The sequence below is a fragment of the Fragaria vesca genome, linkage group LG5 (assembly GCF_000184155.1).
Source record: "Fragaria vesca subsp. vesca linkage group LG5, FraVesHawaii_1.0, whole genome shotgun sequence".
Lineage (NCBI taxonomy): Eukaryota > Viridiplantae > Streptophyta > Magnoliopsida > Rosales > Rosaceae > Fragaria > Fragaria vesca.
In genome coordinates this window covers 14,437,103-14,455,421 of record NC_020495.1, presented here as the reverse complement: position 1 = coordinate 14,455,421, position 18,319 = coordinate 14,437,103, and the positions used below count along the sequence as shown (strand labels likewise).

Below are 18,319 nucleotides of genomic sequence, written 5' to 3'. Positions count from 1 at the left end.
AAATGTTGTGCTTTTTTCCTTGTTGAAGATGTTCTTATTCATTGAGAGCAAACCTTTATTTTATGCATCTCCTAAACTTATACAAAACAATGAAAATGTACAAGTGAGAAAATAATAGTTTATTAATTTGTTACTTCACTTTTTTTCTTTAGTATATTCATTAATTTACCATCTACTAAATAAAAGTAATCAAATGTTTTATCTATTTTGATTGCTAAGATATAAAGATATAAAGACTCATCAATTTAATAATTTTCTTTCTTAATATGGGTTTATCTTTCTTGATTTGTCCAAAACTAATTAGTTTGTGAAATTTTAAGGGGGTTCAATAATTTTCATGAATGATAGATTAATGAGAGATTTAAGCCTACATTTAATACTAACTAGCTAAATTAAGGCCAAAACTTAAATGTTCCATAATCTTAAGGGGGGGTCTGGACCACTTCAGACCCAAGTATAGCTCCGTCCCTGGACGCAATGACAAAAACATCACAAAACAACATCGGCAGAGACATTGCTTCGAATCAAGATATAGTCGTAATTTAGATCTACACGTGACCGTTCACTCTAAACTCGATTTTCCAAAATCTAAGAAACCTAACTTAGTTAGACATCAGATATAAACTGCATTCTTAATGTTTGACTAGTATCCAATAATTATCTTAATTTTATAAATAAATAACTGTGGACTTATTGAAACTCCGAAAGTTCTTCTATGCACTAAGGTGCATGTGAACCCATAGTTGTTAGCCAATCACAATCATTCATTTAATACAGTCAACTATATGACACTAACACCGATGTTAACACCGTTAATATAAACTGAAACAAAAAAAATCTAATCAACATGGTAAAAACATGCATTTAAGGCTATGGTAAATATTTAATGGGCAATTAATTCTAAAACTTCCCGGCTCATATTTTAATTCTTTTAGCTAGATCCTCTTTTTAGTCTCTTTTTATTTCCTCAATGAACTTCAAAAATAAATAAACAAATCTCGCTTACTTGATTGACATGGCAATATATCTTCTTCTTTTTTTCTGTCAAAGATTTACTTGCGATATACATGGGTGTACATTTGGGTTTGATGATTCATGTAATTTATGTATAAAAAGAGTTTCTATCTATTAATGTAATCTTTTTCTTCTCGTTGCAAACAATTTAACTAGTTTGATAGGAAGCATAGTTGGGAACTTAGAATGGATGTGCATGTAATTCTTTTTCTTTTAGCCAAGATTTCTAGTTATACAAATGGCACATGCAACTTAATTATCAGCTAATGCATTTTGAACCTTGATCTTCTTGACCGATGTGAAAAGATAACAAATCGAGTCTATTTTTGACATTATATATATTACTGAGTGTATAATGCATAAGTAGTAGTTTGCAATTTGTTTTCCTTTCCTTCTTTTGCGTTGCAACCATACAAATTCTCTTTCTTTCTACTAATGTGGTCTCTATGTCTTTTTATTATTATTTTTTTATGAAAGAGTAATTCATTCATTAATGAAATAGTATATCAATGGATTTTTAGTGGCCTCATCAAACCTAACAATATATTAGAAAGAGTAACATGGTCTATGTTTTAAGGAAAATATTAATGTATATAGGGAAAATTTATATATAACTATAACTTTCACTATTCATTGAATACTTAAATTATATCAAAATAAGTTTAATTTCAATATATACCGAATTGCACAAAATTCTTCCTTAAATCCGAACTAAGTCAAATGTATACGTTTATGTATAATCAATTTTTCACAGTCAAGACATTATTGCAATCCATAATATTGATATAAATTTGAATATTTAATGCATAGACATTCTAAAAATGATCATGTGGCGTCAGATCATATAAGTATATTTAAGTATACTTACAAGTGAACGTGGCGTCAGACACCAACGTTAACGAAAATAAGTGAATTTTTTTTCATAGGCATATTTAAGTATATTTATCACATCAGACGGTCAAATTTTCATTTTGTTAATTTTAGTCATTGGAAGTTTGGAACCACAACATACCTACTATTGTGGTATAACTTGTTTAGTGAGTTATATGCAAGGGTACATCATTTTGAACCAACTATATCTAGCAAATAAAATTTTGAAAAATTGGCCGTTGGATGTTATCGGTATAGTGAAAGACGTTACGGTAAAAAATTTACATATTTTCGATAATATTTGGACCCCGATCAAGGTGATCAACTTTGTTTACCCTTATGCTTCCATATGGAGAGCCTTATAGTCAGAAGGTAAATTTCTCCAAATTTTTATATGGGTTGTTGCATCTCATCTATGTGAGAACGTATAGGTAGAAGAATCAACCAAAATAAGTCACAAAGGGATATGTTAAAGTGTTTTCGTGTAATAAGTGATGTTGATTTGGGGTTGACCAAGTCGATCGAGACCCAAACATTAACGAAAATAAGTGAATTTTTTTTCATAGCAATATTTAAGTTTACTTATCACATTGGACGGTTTAAACTTATCACATTGGACGGTTGAATTTTTATTTTATGAATTTTAGTCATTAGAACACAATGTGTCTACTAATGTGGTATTAATTTGATTAGTGGGATATAAGCAAGTGTACATCCTTGTGAACCAACTATATCTAGCAAATAAAATGTTGAAAATCGACCATTGGATGTGATCGGTATTGTAAAATACGGTAATGGTAGAAGAATCATATATTTTGATGATATATATGTCTTGATCAACACGGTAAAATTTACTCTTATTCTTTTATTCAAAAAACTCTACGTCAATGATATTATTTACATTTATCTTATTATTTTTAAAATTACACGCTTCATTATTAGTGTAATCATCTTGTTAAATTTGCAAATTATATTTGACAAGCGAGTTAAAAAAAAATCGGATAATTTTAAATACACACCCTTAATCTCTTAATACACATCCCTATTATTTTATGTTTCTATTAAGATTTTATGGGTAAGCTAAATGACCAAAACATACATCTATTAATTAAAAAAAAAAAAAAAAAAAAAAAAAAAATTTACACGCTAGAAGTATTCTTTCAAACGTCTTCTACCCTAAAATTGTCGAAATCACGTCTTCTCCTCTAACCCCGATTCTTCTCCACAATTCATTTGGGTTGTCTTTTTAATTTTTTAATTTTTTTTATCCGTATCAGTTTTAGTTTGATCTTACAGATCATATTGTCAAGTACTGCATCTTTATCAGCTTTAGTTTGATCTTGAAGATCATATTGTCAAATATTGCAGCATCTTTATCATGACATGTTTTATCGAATAACTAGCTATCTATGTTTACTAGCTACTGCACTTCTACAGTTGTACTAGCTTGTGAATTTTGAAAACTTGTATTGGTGATTTGGAGTTGGGATATAACAATAATCATTTGATTATAAATTGAACGATGATAACCAAAAATTTCTAACAAAAATTAGACGAAATAATATGTAAAAAGAGGTACCAAATAGTAAATATATATTAATTATATTAAATAACGGAATATTTCATAAATTAAGGACATTTGAGGCAGTTTGTGATGTGTATTATGTATAATACTGAAATGAAAAACTTGATAGAATGTGTATTAAATAAGGAGTGTGTATTAAGATATTAGAGGTGTGTATTTAAAATTTCTCAATTATTTAAAAATTAATAATTTAAAAGACGGTTAATTATAAAAATGATGGTTAAACAAAACAAAGTGACCCAGCGGTTCAAACTTCTCCATAATTGGTATGTGGCTTACTGTCCTTCATGCCATTAACAACACGTGTTCTTAGCTTCACAACCTTTCTCTGCCAATCCTTAACAAACAGAGTACTGTAGTAGCGATTAATAAGGACAGAGACAAACATCAAATCCAAATCCAAATCCAAATCCAAATCTGAGATCAAACAATGGAAGATACGTGGAAAAGACCAAGTGCTTCGCCGAAGAAGAAGCCAAGAAATCAGAGTTAACCGCCTCCGCCAAAATATTCGGCTTTGTCTCCAAGAGCACCAATCGATCCCGCGAGTTGGCCGCCGAGGCTTCCAAGAGAGCCGACGAAATCAAAACCGCCGTTCATAAGCAAGCCGATCAGATCAAGCAATTTTAATGGGTTCGTCCACCCTCCGCCGCTCGGCCGCTCCCTCTCTTCCTCCCCATTTCACTCACAGTTTCTCTGCACGTCTGCCTCGTCGGCCCCTCCCCCCTTCATCGGCGACTCTCGGGGGACCTCCGATCACTTTTTCGTTATCACCTCCGCTGACGCAGCCGTTATCACCCCGCCGTCGATTACCAGTCTTCATATTATCCTGGGTTTCGACATTATCCTGGGTTGAACTTGGGAGGCAAGTGTGGAGAGGATTGGTTTTGGGAGATGCAGTCCTGAGTTTTTACTGTGGTTTGAATTTTTTTGGTGGCTAACCCCGTTTGGCCGTTTGGCTTATCTGTTAATACATCTGGGATCCACAGGGAGGGAACAATGGTGCACTAAATCCGCTCCGTTGAAACTCATCTTACATGTTAGGAACATTAACTTTATACGAACAAGGTGAACAACACGGAGGTTCAAATCAAAAAATTCTTTCGTTTTAAATATAAAAAATCGGTTGAAAACGTGAAAAAGCCTCGAAGAGAGAAGGAAAAAAATTCAAGAGAAAAAAAAAATGAAAAAGGCAGAAATAGGTTTCCATTTTAAAATTCAAACGGAAAGAAAGGGACAGCAAAGAACAACCGGCCAACAGCTTTGGCTTGCTTTTAGAAACAAAACTGATAGCACCCGGGTCCCACAGAAAAAGGAAGACCCCACAATCTCACAGCCAAAAAATACCAAAAAGACAAAAATCGCCCCACACCCTCGACCTGGCTCTTTGCGGCCGGCTTCGATGTTGTCAAGGTTCAAAGATAAAAACCCCTTCAGATGATCCTACGACAGCCTGTTCCAAGCAGACTAGCTGACCGCGCGGCACCTGGCAACGACCCGCCTCGGTTTCTCTCCCTCTTTTGGCCCCGGTTGGTTGGTTCTTATTCTCCTTGACAGCTCTGTCACTCTCTCTTATTTTTGCCATTGAAACGTGCAGAGCGGTTTTTCATAAAATCTCATGCGCCCTCTTCTCGGGTTTGCGAGGCCCATTGGTTTTATTTTGCTTTGAACAAAAAATAAATAAAGCGACGGCTTTTTGACCATTTTTTTATTTCATTGAAATTATTTTCTTTAAAAAAAAAACTAAAATGATATGACATAATTGAATCATTGTGACAGCCAATATGGGCATTGGTCTTATCTGTTAATTTAGGATTTGGATTTCTAATTTTTATTTAAAAGACACTAGGCATCAAATAAGTCCTCCCCCTCTACCAACTTTTTCCACAAATTGGGGATTTAGTGGCATTCCAAATCTTCCCTTGCATGTGCAAAAGACAAGACATCCCTTATCTGGCAATTTTTTCTACCACACTCCTTCAATTTTAAATTTTACTATTCTAGAAAACATCAAATTTTCAGCTAATGATTTAGAGTCTACATTCAACTTGATAATATTCTATTTTCCGTAATTTCGTATTGTTAATATAACAACCATTTTCTTCAAATAGAAAAAATATTTCACTTTAAAGTTCTAATTATAGGCTTATTATTTGGTAATGTTAGTGGCACTTGCTCCTTATGTCGGTTTCAATTATTTGTCTTGTTTTGTTTTTTTTCTTCTCTTATTTACAACTTACAAGCTTTTCTTGAATTTTCAAAATAAGAACACATGAATTGAAAGAAGGGCAACGGTCGAATGAGTGCCAGACTCATGTGCGATTATGTATCAAATTCAAGATTTGTTGATGAAATATATAATTTTTCAATAAAATTTGTCATTATCCGTGTTAAACCAAGAGATTTAGATTTAGTCACAATTTTTTTTTTTTTATTCAAAAGAGGTCATCCTTTATTAGCTTAGCAAGCAGTACAAAAATGATCACCCTCACTGAGGGCGACAGAAAGAACCGTTCCGTAGAAACTACTACAAATCCACCCAAAAAAGAGCAAACTATACTAGCAATCTTCTAGTACACCCACCTTCTTGTATGAAGCCCAAAACAAAGAAATTATAGAGCCCGACTAATAAAATATAAGTCCCAATTAAGAGACTACCGAGTCTCTATTTCTTTTGTGATCTCTCTCTCGCTCAAGGCAAGATAATAAAAGGTCTAATATCTTTTTGTGAAAAAATATATGAACCCAAAAAAGAAATAAAATTAAAAAACAAAATAACAACTCAAGCCCAGCAAAGCCCAGCTAATGTCACCCTGATGGAAACCCTAGTCGCCATCAACCAACGTGCAGTGTCGTCGGCACCCCACCCTGAAATCACTGTTGTCGCCCCAACATTGTGAGACCCACCATCAACGGCCCAACCAAGGAGGTGATGTAGCCCTCCCAGCACTCCACCATCAACCACAATGACGATGTGAGGAAGAAGAAAAAATCTCCAAGTTTCCATTCATCATTGATCCAAATGTCGGCGTCACCGTCGCATAAACCCCATCCTGAATCATCACGCAAGGCTCACTCATCGATGCCTCACCCTCAATATTACTGCCTTTGATAACCATTGGATGGAAACAACCGTCCTTCCAACCACCATTAATCTCTCTATCACCACCAGAAACCAAAGCCTTCAACTTCGTCTTTTGTTCAACACGAAACAAGATCCAGTTCACCAGGCAAGTATCGATGCCGCCAACAAGCTCCCCAACAGAAGCAGCAGGAAAACCGTTGAAACATGTATATAGAGAGGACCATCAAGCATGCTCGCCGTCACTCCCACAGGTTTTTGACGAGAGAGAGAGGAAGAGATCCGTCTCTCAATCGAAGATGCAAAGCCACTGCTAGTCTGACCTAACTGTCGTCGAGAAACCTCTCGCACGAGAAGAGAGAGAGAGAGAACATGTTACGTTTTTTTTTTTTCCCCCTCTCTAATTACTTCTTAGGTGGGTTTGATACAGACAAAATCTACGCAACATTCACAATATAGAATTTAAAGACATGCTTTTGGACGTCACATTAAGAAGAACGAGTTTGTGAAATAACTTTCGCTAAATCAATTCTTAGTAGTTGAGTGCTGTCCTATTAGCTTCACCAGTAGATAAACCAAAAGACTTTTTCCCATTTATTATGACATCACCCCCATAAGACACAAACAATAAATTATCCAAAATAAAAATAAAAATGTAAAAATCTGAGAGCAGGGCAGAGGGGGTGACAGTGATATTGTTGGCAAAGTACATGGTTCGATATGAAACAGAGAGAAGGAGAGATAGAGATGGAAGAAAGGAGAGAGAAAGAAGAGGAGTGGTGGTGGACCCCACGAAGGATAGAAGTGGAGGGGTGCGTTAGTACTTAGCTGGCAAACCGGTCTGACAGACTGGTTCGCTCCATAGACAACATCAACCACCATTTCCTTCTTCTTCTCCTTCTTCTTCTTCTACTTCAAACCTCCCACTTCTTCCTCCATCCCTCTCATTTTAAGCCCTCCCTCGATCTCTCTCTCTCTCTCTCTCTCTCTCTAAAACTACTCTCTCTCTCTCTCTCTCGCCGTTATACATGGCTGAGGAACACGAGAAGCCTGCTGCCTCTGCCGTAGAGGCGCCGTGTGAGGTGGCGGTGGTGGAGTCGGATGCCCCGCCTGCCGAGAAGTCTGTCACCGAGAAGGAAGCTGTACCGGAGCCCGAGGCGGCACCGGAGAAGCCTGCGGGGGTTGTTGAGGAGCCTGCCAAGGCCGAGGAGGAGATTGATCCTAAAATCGTAGCTCAGTCGGTTTCGTTCAAGGAAGAGAGCTACGTCGTTGGTGAGTTGCCTGAGCCGCAGAAGAAGGCTCTCGACGAGCTCAAGCAGTTGATCCAGGAAGCTCTCAACAAGCACGAGTTCACTGCTCCACCAACTCCGCCGCCGGTTAAGGAGGAGGAGAAGCCGGCCGTGGAGGAAGAGAAGAAGGAGGAGGAGAAAGCTGCCGAGCCTGAGGCCCCTGCCCCTGTTTGTGAAGCAGAGCCACCAAAAGCTGAGGAGGCCCCTGCCCCTGTTTGTGAAGCAGAGCCACCAAAAACTGAGGAGGTCAAAACTGAAGAAGCTCAAGAAGCTTGCAAGGCCGAGGAAGTGAAGCCAGAGGAGACCGTGGTTGTGGCCGAGGTGGTTGAGGCTGTTGCTAAAGTTGACGATGACGGCGCCAAGACTGTAGAGGCTATTGAGGAGACTATAGTTGCTGTAGTCCCTGCTCCGGAGGCGGCGACTGAGGAGCCAGCTAAAGAAGCTGAGCCGGCAGTCGAGGCGACTCCGGCGGAGGAGCCGAAGACAGAAGCGGAAGAAGCCCCGGCTCCTTCGGTGGAGCCTGAGGAGGTCTACATATTCGGAATTCCGATCCTCGGTGACGAGCGCAGCGACGTCATTCTGCTTAAGTTCCTGAGGGCTAGGGACTACAAGGTGAAGGATGCCTTCACCATGATCAAGAACACGGTCAGGTGGCGCAAGGAGTTCGGGATCGATGCTCTGCTGGAGGAGGACCTTGGAAGCCACTGGGACAAGGTGGTGTTCACTCACGGTGTGGACAAGGAAGGACACTCTGTGTGCTACAACGTGTTTGGTGAGTTCCAAAACAAAGAGCTGTACCAGAACACTTTTACTGATGAAGAGAAACGGTCCAAGTTCATCAAGTGGAGGATCCAGTTCTTGGAGAAGAGCATCAGGAAATTCGACTTCAACCCTACCGGAATCTCCACCATCGTTCAGGTCAACGATCTCAAAAGCTCTCCCGGACTGTTCAAGAGGGAGCACAACCAGGTCACCAACCAGGCCCTTCAATTGCTTCAGGACAACTACCCTGAGTTCGTTGCCAAACAGGTACTTAATATCTTGCTTCTTGGATTGTCGCCTAGTTTGAGTTTGGTTAATTAATTGATTTCTTGTTCAATTATGGCTATTTTGAAGTTTTGAAGGTGTTGAATGATTTCTTGTTCAATTATAGCTAATTTTAGTTTGAGGGTGTTGGGGTTTTGGAGGTGTTGATTTAATTCTTGTTCAATTATAGCTAATTGGGTATTGGGATTTTGGATTTGAAGGTGTTTATCAATGTGCCATGGTGGTATCTTGCCTTCAATAGAATGATCAGCCCCTTCCTGACCCAGAGGACCAAGAGCAAGTTTGTGTTTGCTGGTCCATCCAAAACTGCAGAAACCCTATTCAAGTAAGTGTCAGTCTGTTTTTATTCACTGTTTCTGTCTGCTTTAGAGTTAATTCAAAATTCAAATTAGGACTGTGCATAATTATGTTTGTTGCTTTGCTAATGAATTATGATAAACAGATACATAGCTCCAGAACACGTGCCAGTTCAGTATGGTGGTCTAAGCAAGGAAGGCGAGTGTGAATTCACCACAGCCGACCCTGTCACTGAGGTTACTGTTAAACCAGCTTGCAAGCACACCGTCGAAATTCCAGTTTCTGAGGTATAACATATTAATATACTTGGGCTGATTGTATACATTGTAGTCGCAGTTAAATTTTGTTGACAAACTAGAAATCCTAATGGAATGTTCTTGGATTGGCAGAGTGGTGTTCTTGTTTGGGAAGTGAGAGTGGTGGCTTGGGATGTGAGCTACGGTGCAGAGTTTGTGCCAAGTGCTGAGGATGGTTACACCATCATATTGCAAAAGACTAGAAAGGTCGCCCCGACTGATGAGCCAGTGATCTCAAACAGCTACAAGATCGGGGAGGCAGGGAAGGTTGTCCTCACCATTGATAACCAAAGTTCAAAGAAGAAGAAGCTCCTCTACAGGTCCAAGATCAAGCCTGCCTCTGACTAAGAAAAAAGCATGCTGATGAATTAGTTCTTCATTCCTAGCTGTCTTGGGGGCCGACATGTCCGATCAAATACAAGACAGCACAAAGTGCAGTATTGCAGAATAAACAGTGGGTTCTTTGCTATTTTAATACAGGGTTAATTTTTTGTTCTTTTTGTTGTTGATATTTATTTTCGTTTTTTTTTTTTTTAATTGAAAGAAGAAATCTGAGATTCATATTTGTTTTAGTGTATGGGGAGAAATTATATTTGTTATTCTGTTTTGGAGTTTCTGATGGGGAAAACATTTGACGTATATATATGTTTAGGGATGGGGACAATACAAAACTCTGTTTCTATTCCTGATACTCTTGCCTGTAAACTTTGTGTAAATTTGGTTCGTACCTTCATTCCCTTCCTTTACATCTGTTTGGTCATTTTTACGTTGTTGTCCATGGTCTTATCAATCAATTTCTATCATTAAATTCATTTTCGTTTTTTTCAATATTGGAGAAAGATTTTAGTCTATTTATAGGTAAGATGGATGAACATAGGAGTAATAAGTGATGTATTAGGCTTTGAATTAGAGGTTTGAATTAGGCGTAATAGAAGCCTCCATTGGAATGGTTCTTTCTCATAATATGTAGCTGCCGAAGTCTTACCTTTAGTTGGATAAGCTTGAGGCAATTGTGTCTTGTGTTCGTGTCATTTAAAAGTTTAATGTCTTTGGAAAATTATACCGACATGGATGAGTAAGATCCATTTGATAAACTATATTAGATTGAATTGCTAGAAAACGTCTTTGTTTTGGTCACTAATGGATATTCATTCATGTTGAGTTGAGTCTATGTATGTCCTTATCGTCTACAATATTTTTCACCTACACCAGTATTATTGAGTTCGGAGTGTTCTCTTCACTGGTTTGATTTACATTTATGGGATTGCATTAGTTTGCTTTCTATGGAAAGGTTTAGGACCTTGGTGTGTAAGACGCAACATATTAGCACTTAAATTTGGAGTCATCTTATGATAAACAAAAAATGACCCGCTTATTGCATAGTAATGGACGTGCACTATGTATTTGTTCATTTTGGAGTGGAGTAATGGATTCCTTACTATCAGAGCGGATTATACACACTAAGATGTACTTGTACTATTAATATGTAAGTCATCAAATCGTCATATGCGAAGATCGATTGAAGACTAGAGACCTTAAATTATTATTATTTTTTTTCATTTTTATTTTTGATCCAATCAATTAAATTAAACGCCCAAAATAAGAGTACCTCTTATTTGACCTCAAGTCCTCATCTTCTGTGTTGAAAAACACTTAGGACTATTTTTTTGAGTTTCAATTTTGTTAACGGTATTAGAATACATGCATGATAATGCGACTAGATCAAAATATTGCATATTAGTTGCTCGGTTCATTTTCGCCTTATTATGTGTCATTTACTCATTTATGTCATTTATGTCGTCTGAGCTTATGGTTTTAGATAAATTATGTATAAATTTGCTAGACATTTTGTATAAATTATGCCCAATATGAAGAAAACATTGATCTCTAATACCAAACCCCTACTTGCACCTTCCTAACTAATTATTACAACTAGCACATTACTAGAACAGAAATGATATGAATCCAAAGTTTCGTAACTTCAAAACCATCTTAATTTAGTCATGGAATCTACACAATCAAGCTCCTTACATAATAATACATACTCAGAAACAACCAACACCAATGATACCATCCAAAAGAGAAGAAAGAGAAGAGAAATGAAGATATGCAATGCCGCCGTGCCGCCGGGCCACCCCCCCCACCCCCCCACCCCCCCACCACATTTCAAGCTCACCCCAAATTAAGCAAGGATTAATACACATGTTGTTAAGAGTTAAAAGTTAAGAGTTAGGCAGAGAGGTGAGGCAGTAATTTAGGCAAATCACTTTGCAGAAAGCAAAGGCTTGTAGATTGTCTTCATTCCCAGCTTTATAATCATATTGATTCCCTTCTTAGGATTCGGGACCCGTGTTTGGTTTGCAATCATTTTCTCCACCACCTTGGTTTAATAAACATTATAATCTGGAATTCTGGATTTGATTATTGCTCTTAAGATACTTATAATCACGCAAGAGGGTAACCATCATCCAAATTTAAATATCACAGGGCAACCCTGCAGCTGTTAAAGTTTAACAATGGAAATCTTGGTAGTTAATTATTATTGTTTTGGTTGGAGATTCTTGGTTTGAAAACGACATTACCTGCCGTTTTTCTCTGCCTTTTGTTTTTCTGTAACCTTTCCCTTTCAAGGGAAGCGCTGAACTACGCCGTAGTATTGTACGCCATTGTTGTCACTAGACGCGTGGCGTCTTTTCATCGGCAGGGAGGAAATTTGAGGGACAGCGTTGGAATTTCTCAGATGATGGCCATTTCCCTCGTTGTCGACGGCGTCTGGGTAAAAGCTAGGAGCCATTTTGTAACACCGACGACGGGGTGAAAAGGGCGAATTAGCGGCAAACAAAATTGGCTTCGTCCATAAGTTCGAAATCGAAATAGGCGGAGCTGGATGAAAGTTTGAAACCGATTAACTGAACAAGGGTTGAAGCTGGAGTAGAGCGATGTGCACGATTTCGACATTGAAATAGGCGTTTTGGCTCACTAGTTTGAAATCGATGAATTGATTAATGGGTTGAAGCTGTAAACTGCATTCAACCAGATAGCATTTCTCCGGAGGTATGGTTTCTGTTCATGCTTTTTAGATTTGATTAACTGCCGTCTCGAATTCATGAGTCAGAAACAGATGTTTCTATTTCATATCCTTTTGTATGTGTCTGGTTTTTTATCATCTTTGCACCTGTCAGTTATGTGAATAATTAGTTTAGAGAGAATAGAACCCTAGAGTTTTTATATCAGCTGTGATGTTCACTCCTTGATCTAGACTCGTAGATGTAAATCCACTAACATTATTGAAATAATAAGCTGCCTATCCAGATGTTAATCCCACAAAGTTTGCTGAGATAACCAGATTTCAGTTCATGCATTTCCATTGGTAGCTACATTGCGCGCTAGTTCTAGTTCTATTCATGGGCAACAGTCATAAAAGATTTAGATGGTGAGGGCTCTGTACTATTTAGAAGTTGGATCGTTGCTTGTACACATGATTATCATTTTCACCCATGATCATAGTAACTAGAATCTTGCACATCTTCAATTAGAGGAAAACTGATGCATTTGTCTTGTTCCAGTATCAATCGAAGATTATTGTGATGCTTCATATCCGGGATCTGCTCTTTTGGTTGTCTATGAAACTTCAGTGTTCTTTCTGTAATCTGGTCTTCTGTTGTTACGGTGCTGATGATATCTGTGAAGGTATTATTACTCGTATGGAGTTGATTTTGTCGGAAAACTTGCGAAAATGTGTGTGGAATTGGTTTTGTTTTCGGTCTGAATATGTGTTTCTTTTGGAAGAATACTTGTAGGACAGGATGGTTTTTGGAGAAGGAGGGTGAACTAGGGAATAGATGTTTTCTCTACCAAATGAGGTTTGTTTTTGAACTTGTTTATGGTCACTGTTTGATCGTTGAAGTTCATCTTTCTTTGGAGGTTTAGGTTTGGACTTTTTTTTTTTCTGGTTTGATGTAAATGTTGTTGTTGTTCATCTCTTGTGATTGCAAATTGGGAGTAGGTTATGTGGCTTGGGGGAAATCACAACCGGACCTGACTGTTCTCTATCTATTGTTGACAAAGTTATAGAAAGGTTGGAAACTCTTATGAACTTATAACTTGATCTATCTTTCTTTTCAAATGGATACCATATCAGCCAGTGAGTCCCTGAACTCTAAAAAAAGAAGCATGATGATTTTGAACCATTTCATATTAGAAATGAGAGTTTTGATACAAATTGGTAGTAACTTTGCAATACAATAGGAGGGGATATGTGTAACACCCTGAACCAGGTGTTAAAAATATAAACGAATAAAATAAATAAGGAAATTCTAATTCGAAAATGAGATAGGATCTCATAATCAAACAAAATGACAAACATTTTTGTTGCGTTTGGAACCTAAAATTTATTTTGTTAATTTGCGGCTGCACCCAAAAGATTAATCGGGCTGCCTACGTACCCTTTTAAAGGGATCAAGTCACTCGTACTTTAACATTTTATACTAATTCTCCACCTTCAACAACAACTGTATCGAATCTAGAATTTGTATAAGTGTAAGTTCTCAAATTGATAAGGACACCCAAGTTCTCAATTCCACACTTCCTCTCACTTTCTCCAATAGTTTCCTAATTACATACCATGCTCGCTCATATTAAAATTCATCGTCACATTCCAATTCACCTTTAGGCTTACTCATATCAACACTTCAATTACTAACCTATCTCTGATTTTTCTATGGACACCCAAAACCACTACTCATCAACTTTCCTAACATAATACTAAATCCAATAACTGTCTAACAGTAATATACAAGCAACTTCAGGCTCTGATCGTGATCTATACAGCAACGATTTACTTAGCATCTTCCCTCTATATATTCAATATTAATATCAGCTTTTCAACACAGTGACTACCATGCAAATCATCACGATCATACAACTCACAAAATCCATAATTCAATTGACTACACCAAACTTGATAGCACCAGTTAATTAACAAGGCACCCAAATAAAGAACACAGTAGCATCCAAAGTGCGAGTTAACATCCTTTCTTCCAATACCACGATTTCTCCTTGTCCTTCCTTAATATCAGGTTGATCATAACACAGCTGAATACTCAATTTCAATTCCTTGACCGAGAATGCAGCAGCTAGTCCGACCTCCCCCTTACTGCCATTCCTTCTCATTTCACCAAAATAACAACCCACACATCAATCTCAATAATCACAGCCTCAAATTCAATTACAACAAACTAGGAGATTATATTCCAAAGCTTCTATCAATATCAAAGATAGCTACTCCAAAACCCAAAACATCATCAACGCCGCCGTGTACAGTAGCATACACGGCGGTCCTCCACTGCCCAAAACCCAACTTCTTCAAATCCCAACCAACCTCAAATGTAACTACACAGAAAGATAGAGTTCGATGATAAGATCATGTTTAATACCTCACTTGCCAACGACGGTGGCCAGAAAGCATCGAACCCTCGCCGGAAAACTCAAACCACTCCTTTACATCGATTCTCACTCACCGGACCTCACCTCTGCAAGCTGAAGGCATAGAGACGTCGACAAGACCGAGACAAAGCTACCAACACCATCCACGCCCGCCGCCGTGGCAGGAATCGAGAACTCGCCGGCAAACCCAGAAAAGTTTCCCTTCTTCGAATCTTTCTCCCCTCAGCTTCCCATGAAAATCCAGTAGCACAACGACGTCAGGGAGAACGAGACCAAGCTGCCAATACCGGTCACGCTCGCCGCCGTCGCTGGTATCGGAATTCCGATCGAAAACCCAATCGCCTTCTGTCCTCCTTTTCTCTCTCACTGGAGCTCCACTCTTCAAAATGGAATCACAAGGAAGTTAGGGACGTTGAGATGGGCCTGTGGATACCAGCCTTGCACCGGTAGGCGGCCGGACGATGGAGGAGGGAGCTGAGCTCCGTCGCTGCAGAGCAGCTCCCCCTTTTTCCTCCCGTCTGCCTCTCTCTCGAACCTTCTCGACCCTTCTCCTTTTCTCTAAAAAAATATCTACATCCCTTTACCGAAATAGTAACTTTCCGTTTTTAGACCATAACTTTCTCATACGAACTCCGATTTGTGCGTGCCACGTGTCCACGAACTCGTATTAATGTTCTCTACGACTTCCATGCAGGAAGTTTTCCCAAATTATCGACTTAACGAAAAGTCAACTTTTTGGGTCCTTTAAGGTAAAGGAACAATAATAAAATTTACTGTAACATTCATAAATTCAAAGAACATAGCTTGTCGCTCTGGAAAATAATCCGGGCATACCGGTGAGCTCGTATAAACGTGTACCACAACTTCGGAGTTTTAAATCCACTATTTACCATTTTCAGAAAAACTCGAAAACAAACTCGAGCAATCACTATTTAAATCTTCGAGCGCGAATAAAGAAAATCCGCGATAACTCATAACCCCGAACAGTACCCTTTTAGGTACGAGGTATTACAATATGTCTTTACTTGAGTATTATGTGCATGTAAGCAATTAAATGTATTCCTCCCTACACTCCAGTAGTTGTGTTCTGGGTTTCTGGTAATATTTATTAATCACTTTCCAATTTTCATGTTCGTTGATTGTAAAATATCCCTATGGTATCTTTCTGTGATAGCCATGCTGATGGAATCAACAGCTGTTTCTGTTAATTATAAAAGTTGTATGTTCCTCAAAGACTAAAGTGTCTGTATGTGGGTGTGTTGTAGATATTATCCAACGTTGAAGATGGGCCAGACTCTTGCCTCTCTCAAAGTTAAGGTACACCCCTTTATTTTTTCTCTGATCTGTTTTTTTCATTTTTGTTTGATCTGATTTATGTCTTTCTATATGCTTGAGTACATTGCAGCCTGGATATGGAATATACGTGCTTAATTTCCATATTTCAAAGAGTACATCGTATTCTCCCCATGAGAAAATTGTAAGCTTCTCTCGACTTAGTTGTAATGTTATGGTTCAATGTGATCCAACAGACACACACACAAACATATTATCTATATTAGATATACAGGAGTACACGTTGTAGATTTACTTAAAATGTAAGTTCTAGATACATATTTCTGGTATTACATTAGAGATGGATGATTTAGTGGTGCTATTTGTGTCTCAGTATCTCCACCCAATTGTCTGATGTAGCCACTAAGAAATTGGAGGATGGTAGAAGAGAATAACTACACAATTATCAGAATTTAGGCAATTGTCTGATCAACTTGTATCCGCAGGAAACACATTTTTAACACCTTTAATCTGTAGTTTTCAACATAATATGCATTTGTCTACTTTGTTCTCATTGGAAGTTTTTGCAAACAAATAGATATTTACGATTTGATCGTATTCTTGTGGTGGATTCTTCCTTGCTAACTTGCACCTTATACTTCCAATCTTTTTATACATAGATCTTTAATTATCATTATGGTAGTCATCATTGATCCTAGCCTTTGTATTTACTGCAGCTGCTATTTATAGCACAAACAGATAATATCAAGACATCATCTTGTATTATAAGTGTCACATCCCGACCAGTAAATTTTTACATTATTTACTATCTTGGTTATAATAAGAATTTTACCGTCTCCGTCATTGAAGTTATAGTTTAATTGGTCCCTAGAGGGGTTTCGGGGACGGTTATGCTCGGAGGATTATTCGTAGGAGGAAAATATGACGACGGTAAAAATGGTAAATTTTAGCTAGTAAAAGGTAATTTTTATTCAGGTATTATTTTTCGGGGTGTTTTATTTTTGGAGTTGGGTTTGTTTTAAATCGGGTATTAAGTTGGACCGGTTTTGGGGGAGGAGGCCCAAAGCCATTTTCTCCCTTCTCTTTTTTTTTTTTTTTCCTTCTTCTCGGTTTTCTCTCTCCCCCGAGCTCCTCCCGCTGCCCGGTTTTCCGGCCGTCCTCCCGCCGCCGTCCGGCCACCAACCGCCGCCGCACCGGTCGCGTTCGGTCGACCTCCAACCCAGCAACCTCCCTGGACCGGTGAGAGGAGCCCTAGCTCCGCCGTGAGAGAGCGGTGCCACCCGAAAGGTCCGACTGTCCAAAGCTTCACTTCGCCAGAACTCCCTCCTCCGGTCACCAATCCGGGCAAGCTTGGTACGGTTTTGAAGGTCTCCCACCCAGCTACCTTGCCCTAAAAGGGCTTACTGCGGTTCGCTTTAGGTAAGGAGAAATTAGAGGTGGAAGTTCTAGGGTGTTTTAGATGTTTTTTCTCGTTGGACCTAGTTAGGCTTGGATTTTGGGTTTTTACTAGTTAGGAAAGTTGTAGAGCATGATGAGAGGAAGATGCTGTCAAAATTTCATAAGAATCGGAGGTCGCCGGAATTGGCCTCCGACCGCCGCTGCCGGCGCCGCCACTGTTTGGAAGATTTTTAGGGTTTTAAATTTAGAATATTAAGGGGAGTTTGTTGAAGTGAGTTATGGAATTTTTGGATGAGTTTTGGATAGGTTTATGAATTTCTGAAGTGTGGTATTTTTGGCGGTTAATTAATGTAGAATCCGGCCGTAGGATTTAAGTCGTATTTTTGGGGAGGTTGTAATTACGGCTGCTGAGTATGATATTTAAGTTCGGATCGTTTCGATTTAAGAATATCGAAGTTAGGCAATGATGAGCGTAGTTATGGCTCTCGGTTAATTTTGCCTATTTTGTTTAAATATTGGAGTTTTAGTTGGGAAATTAATTTTATATTTGTGCCAGGGTTCGAGGAAACCTCTCTGGAGTGGCGATTTGGATTTCGTCGGGCTTATGCCTAGAGTTGTGAGTGGACTTTTGTTTAAATAATATGCATGCTATGGTTCATGAATGAACAATTAATGTCGTGAAGCATTTTGACGTCATTTTAAT

General features: G+C 38.4%; 1 protein-coding gene across 1 annotated transcript; it reads left to right on the top strand.

Annotated features, from left to right (window-relative positions):
- Positions 1–7,523: 7,523 nt before the first annotated feature.
- On the top strand, positions 7,524–10,211 carry LOC101297732 (patellin-3-like). The gene is made up of 4 exons (XM_004299768.1): positions 7,524–8,869; positions 9,088–9,212; positions 9,330–9,471; positions 9,574–10,211. The coding sequence occupies exons 1-4, from the start codon at positions 7,580–7,582 to the stop codon at positions 9,826–9,828; spliced, it is 1,812 nt and encodes a 603-aa protein (XP_004299816.1). The 5' UTR covers positions 7,524–7,579; the 3' UTR covers positions 9,829–10,211.
- The last annotated feature ends 8,108 nt before the right edge of the window (positions 10,212–18,319 follow it).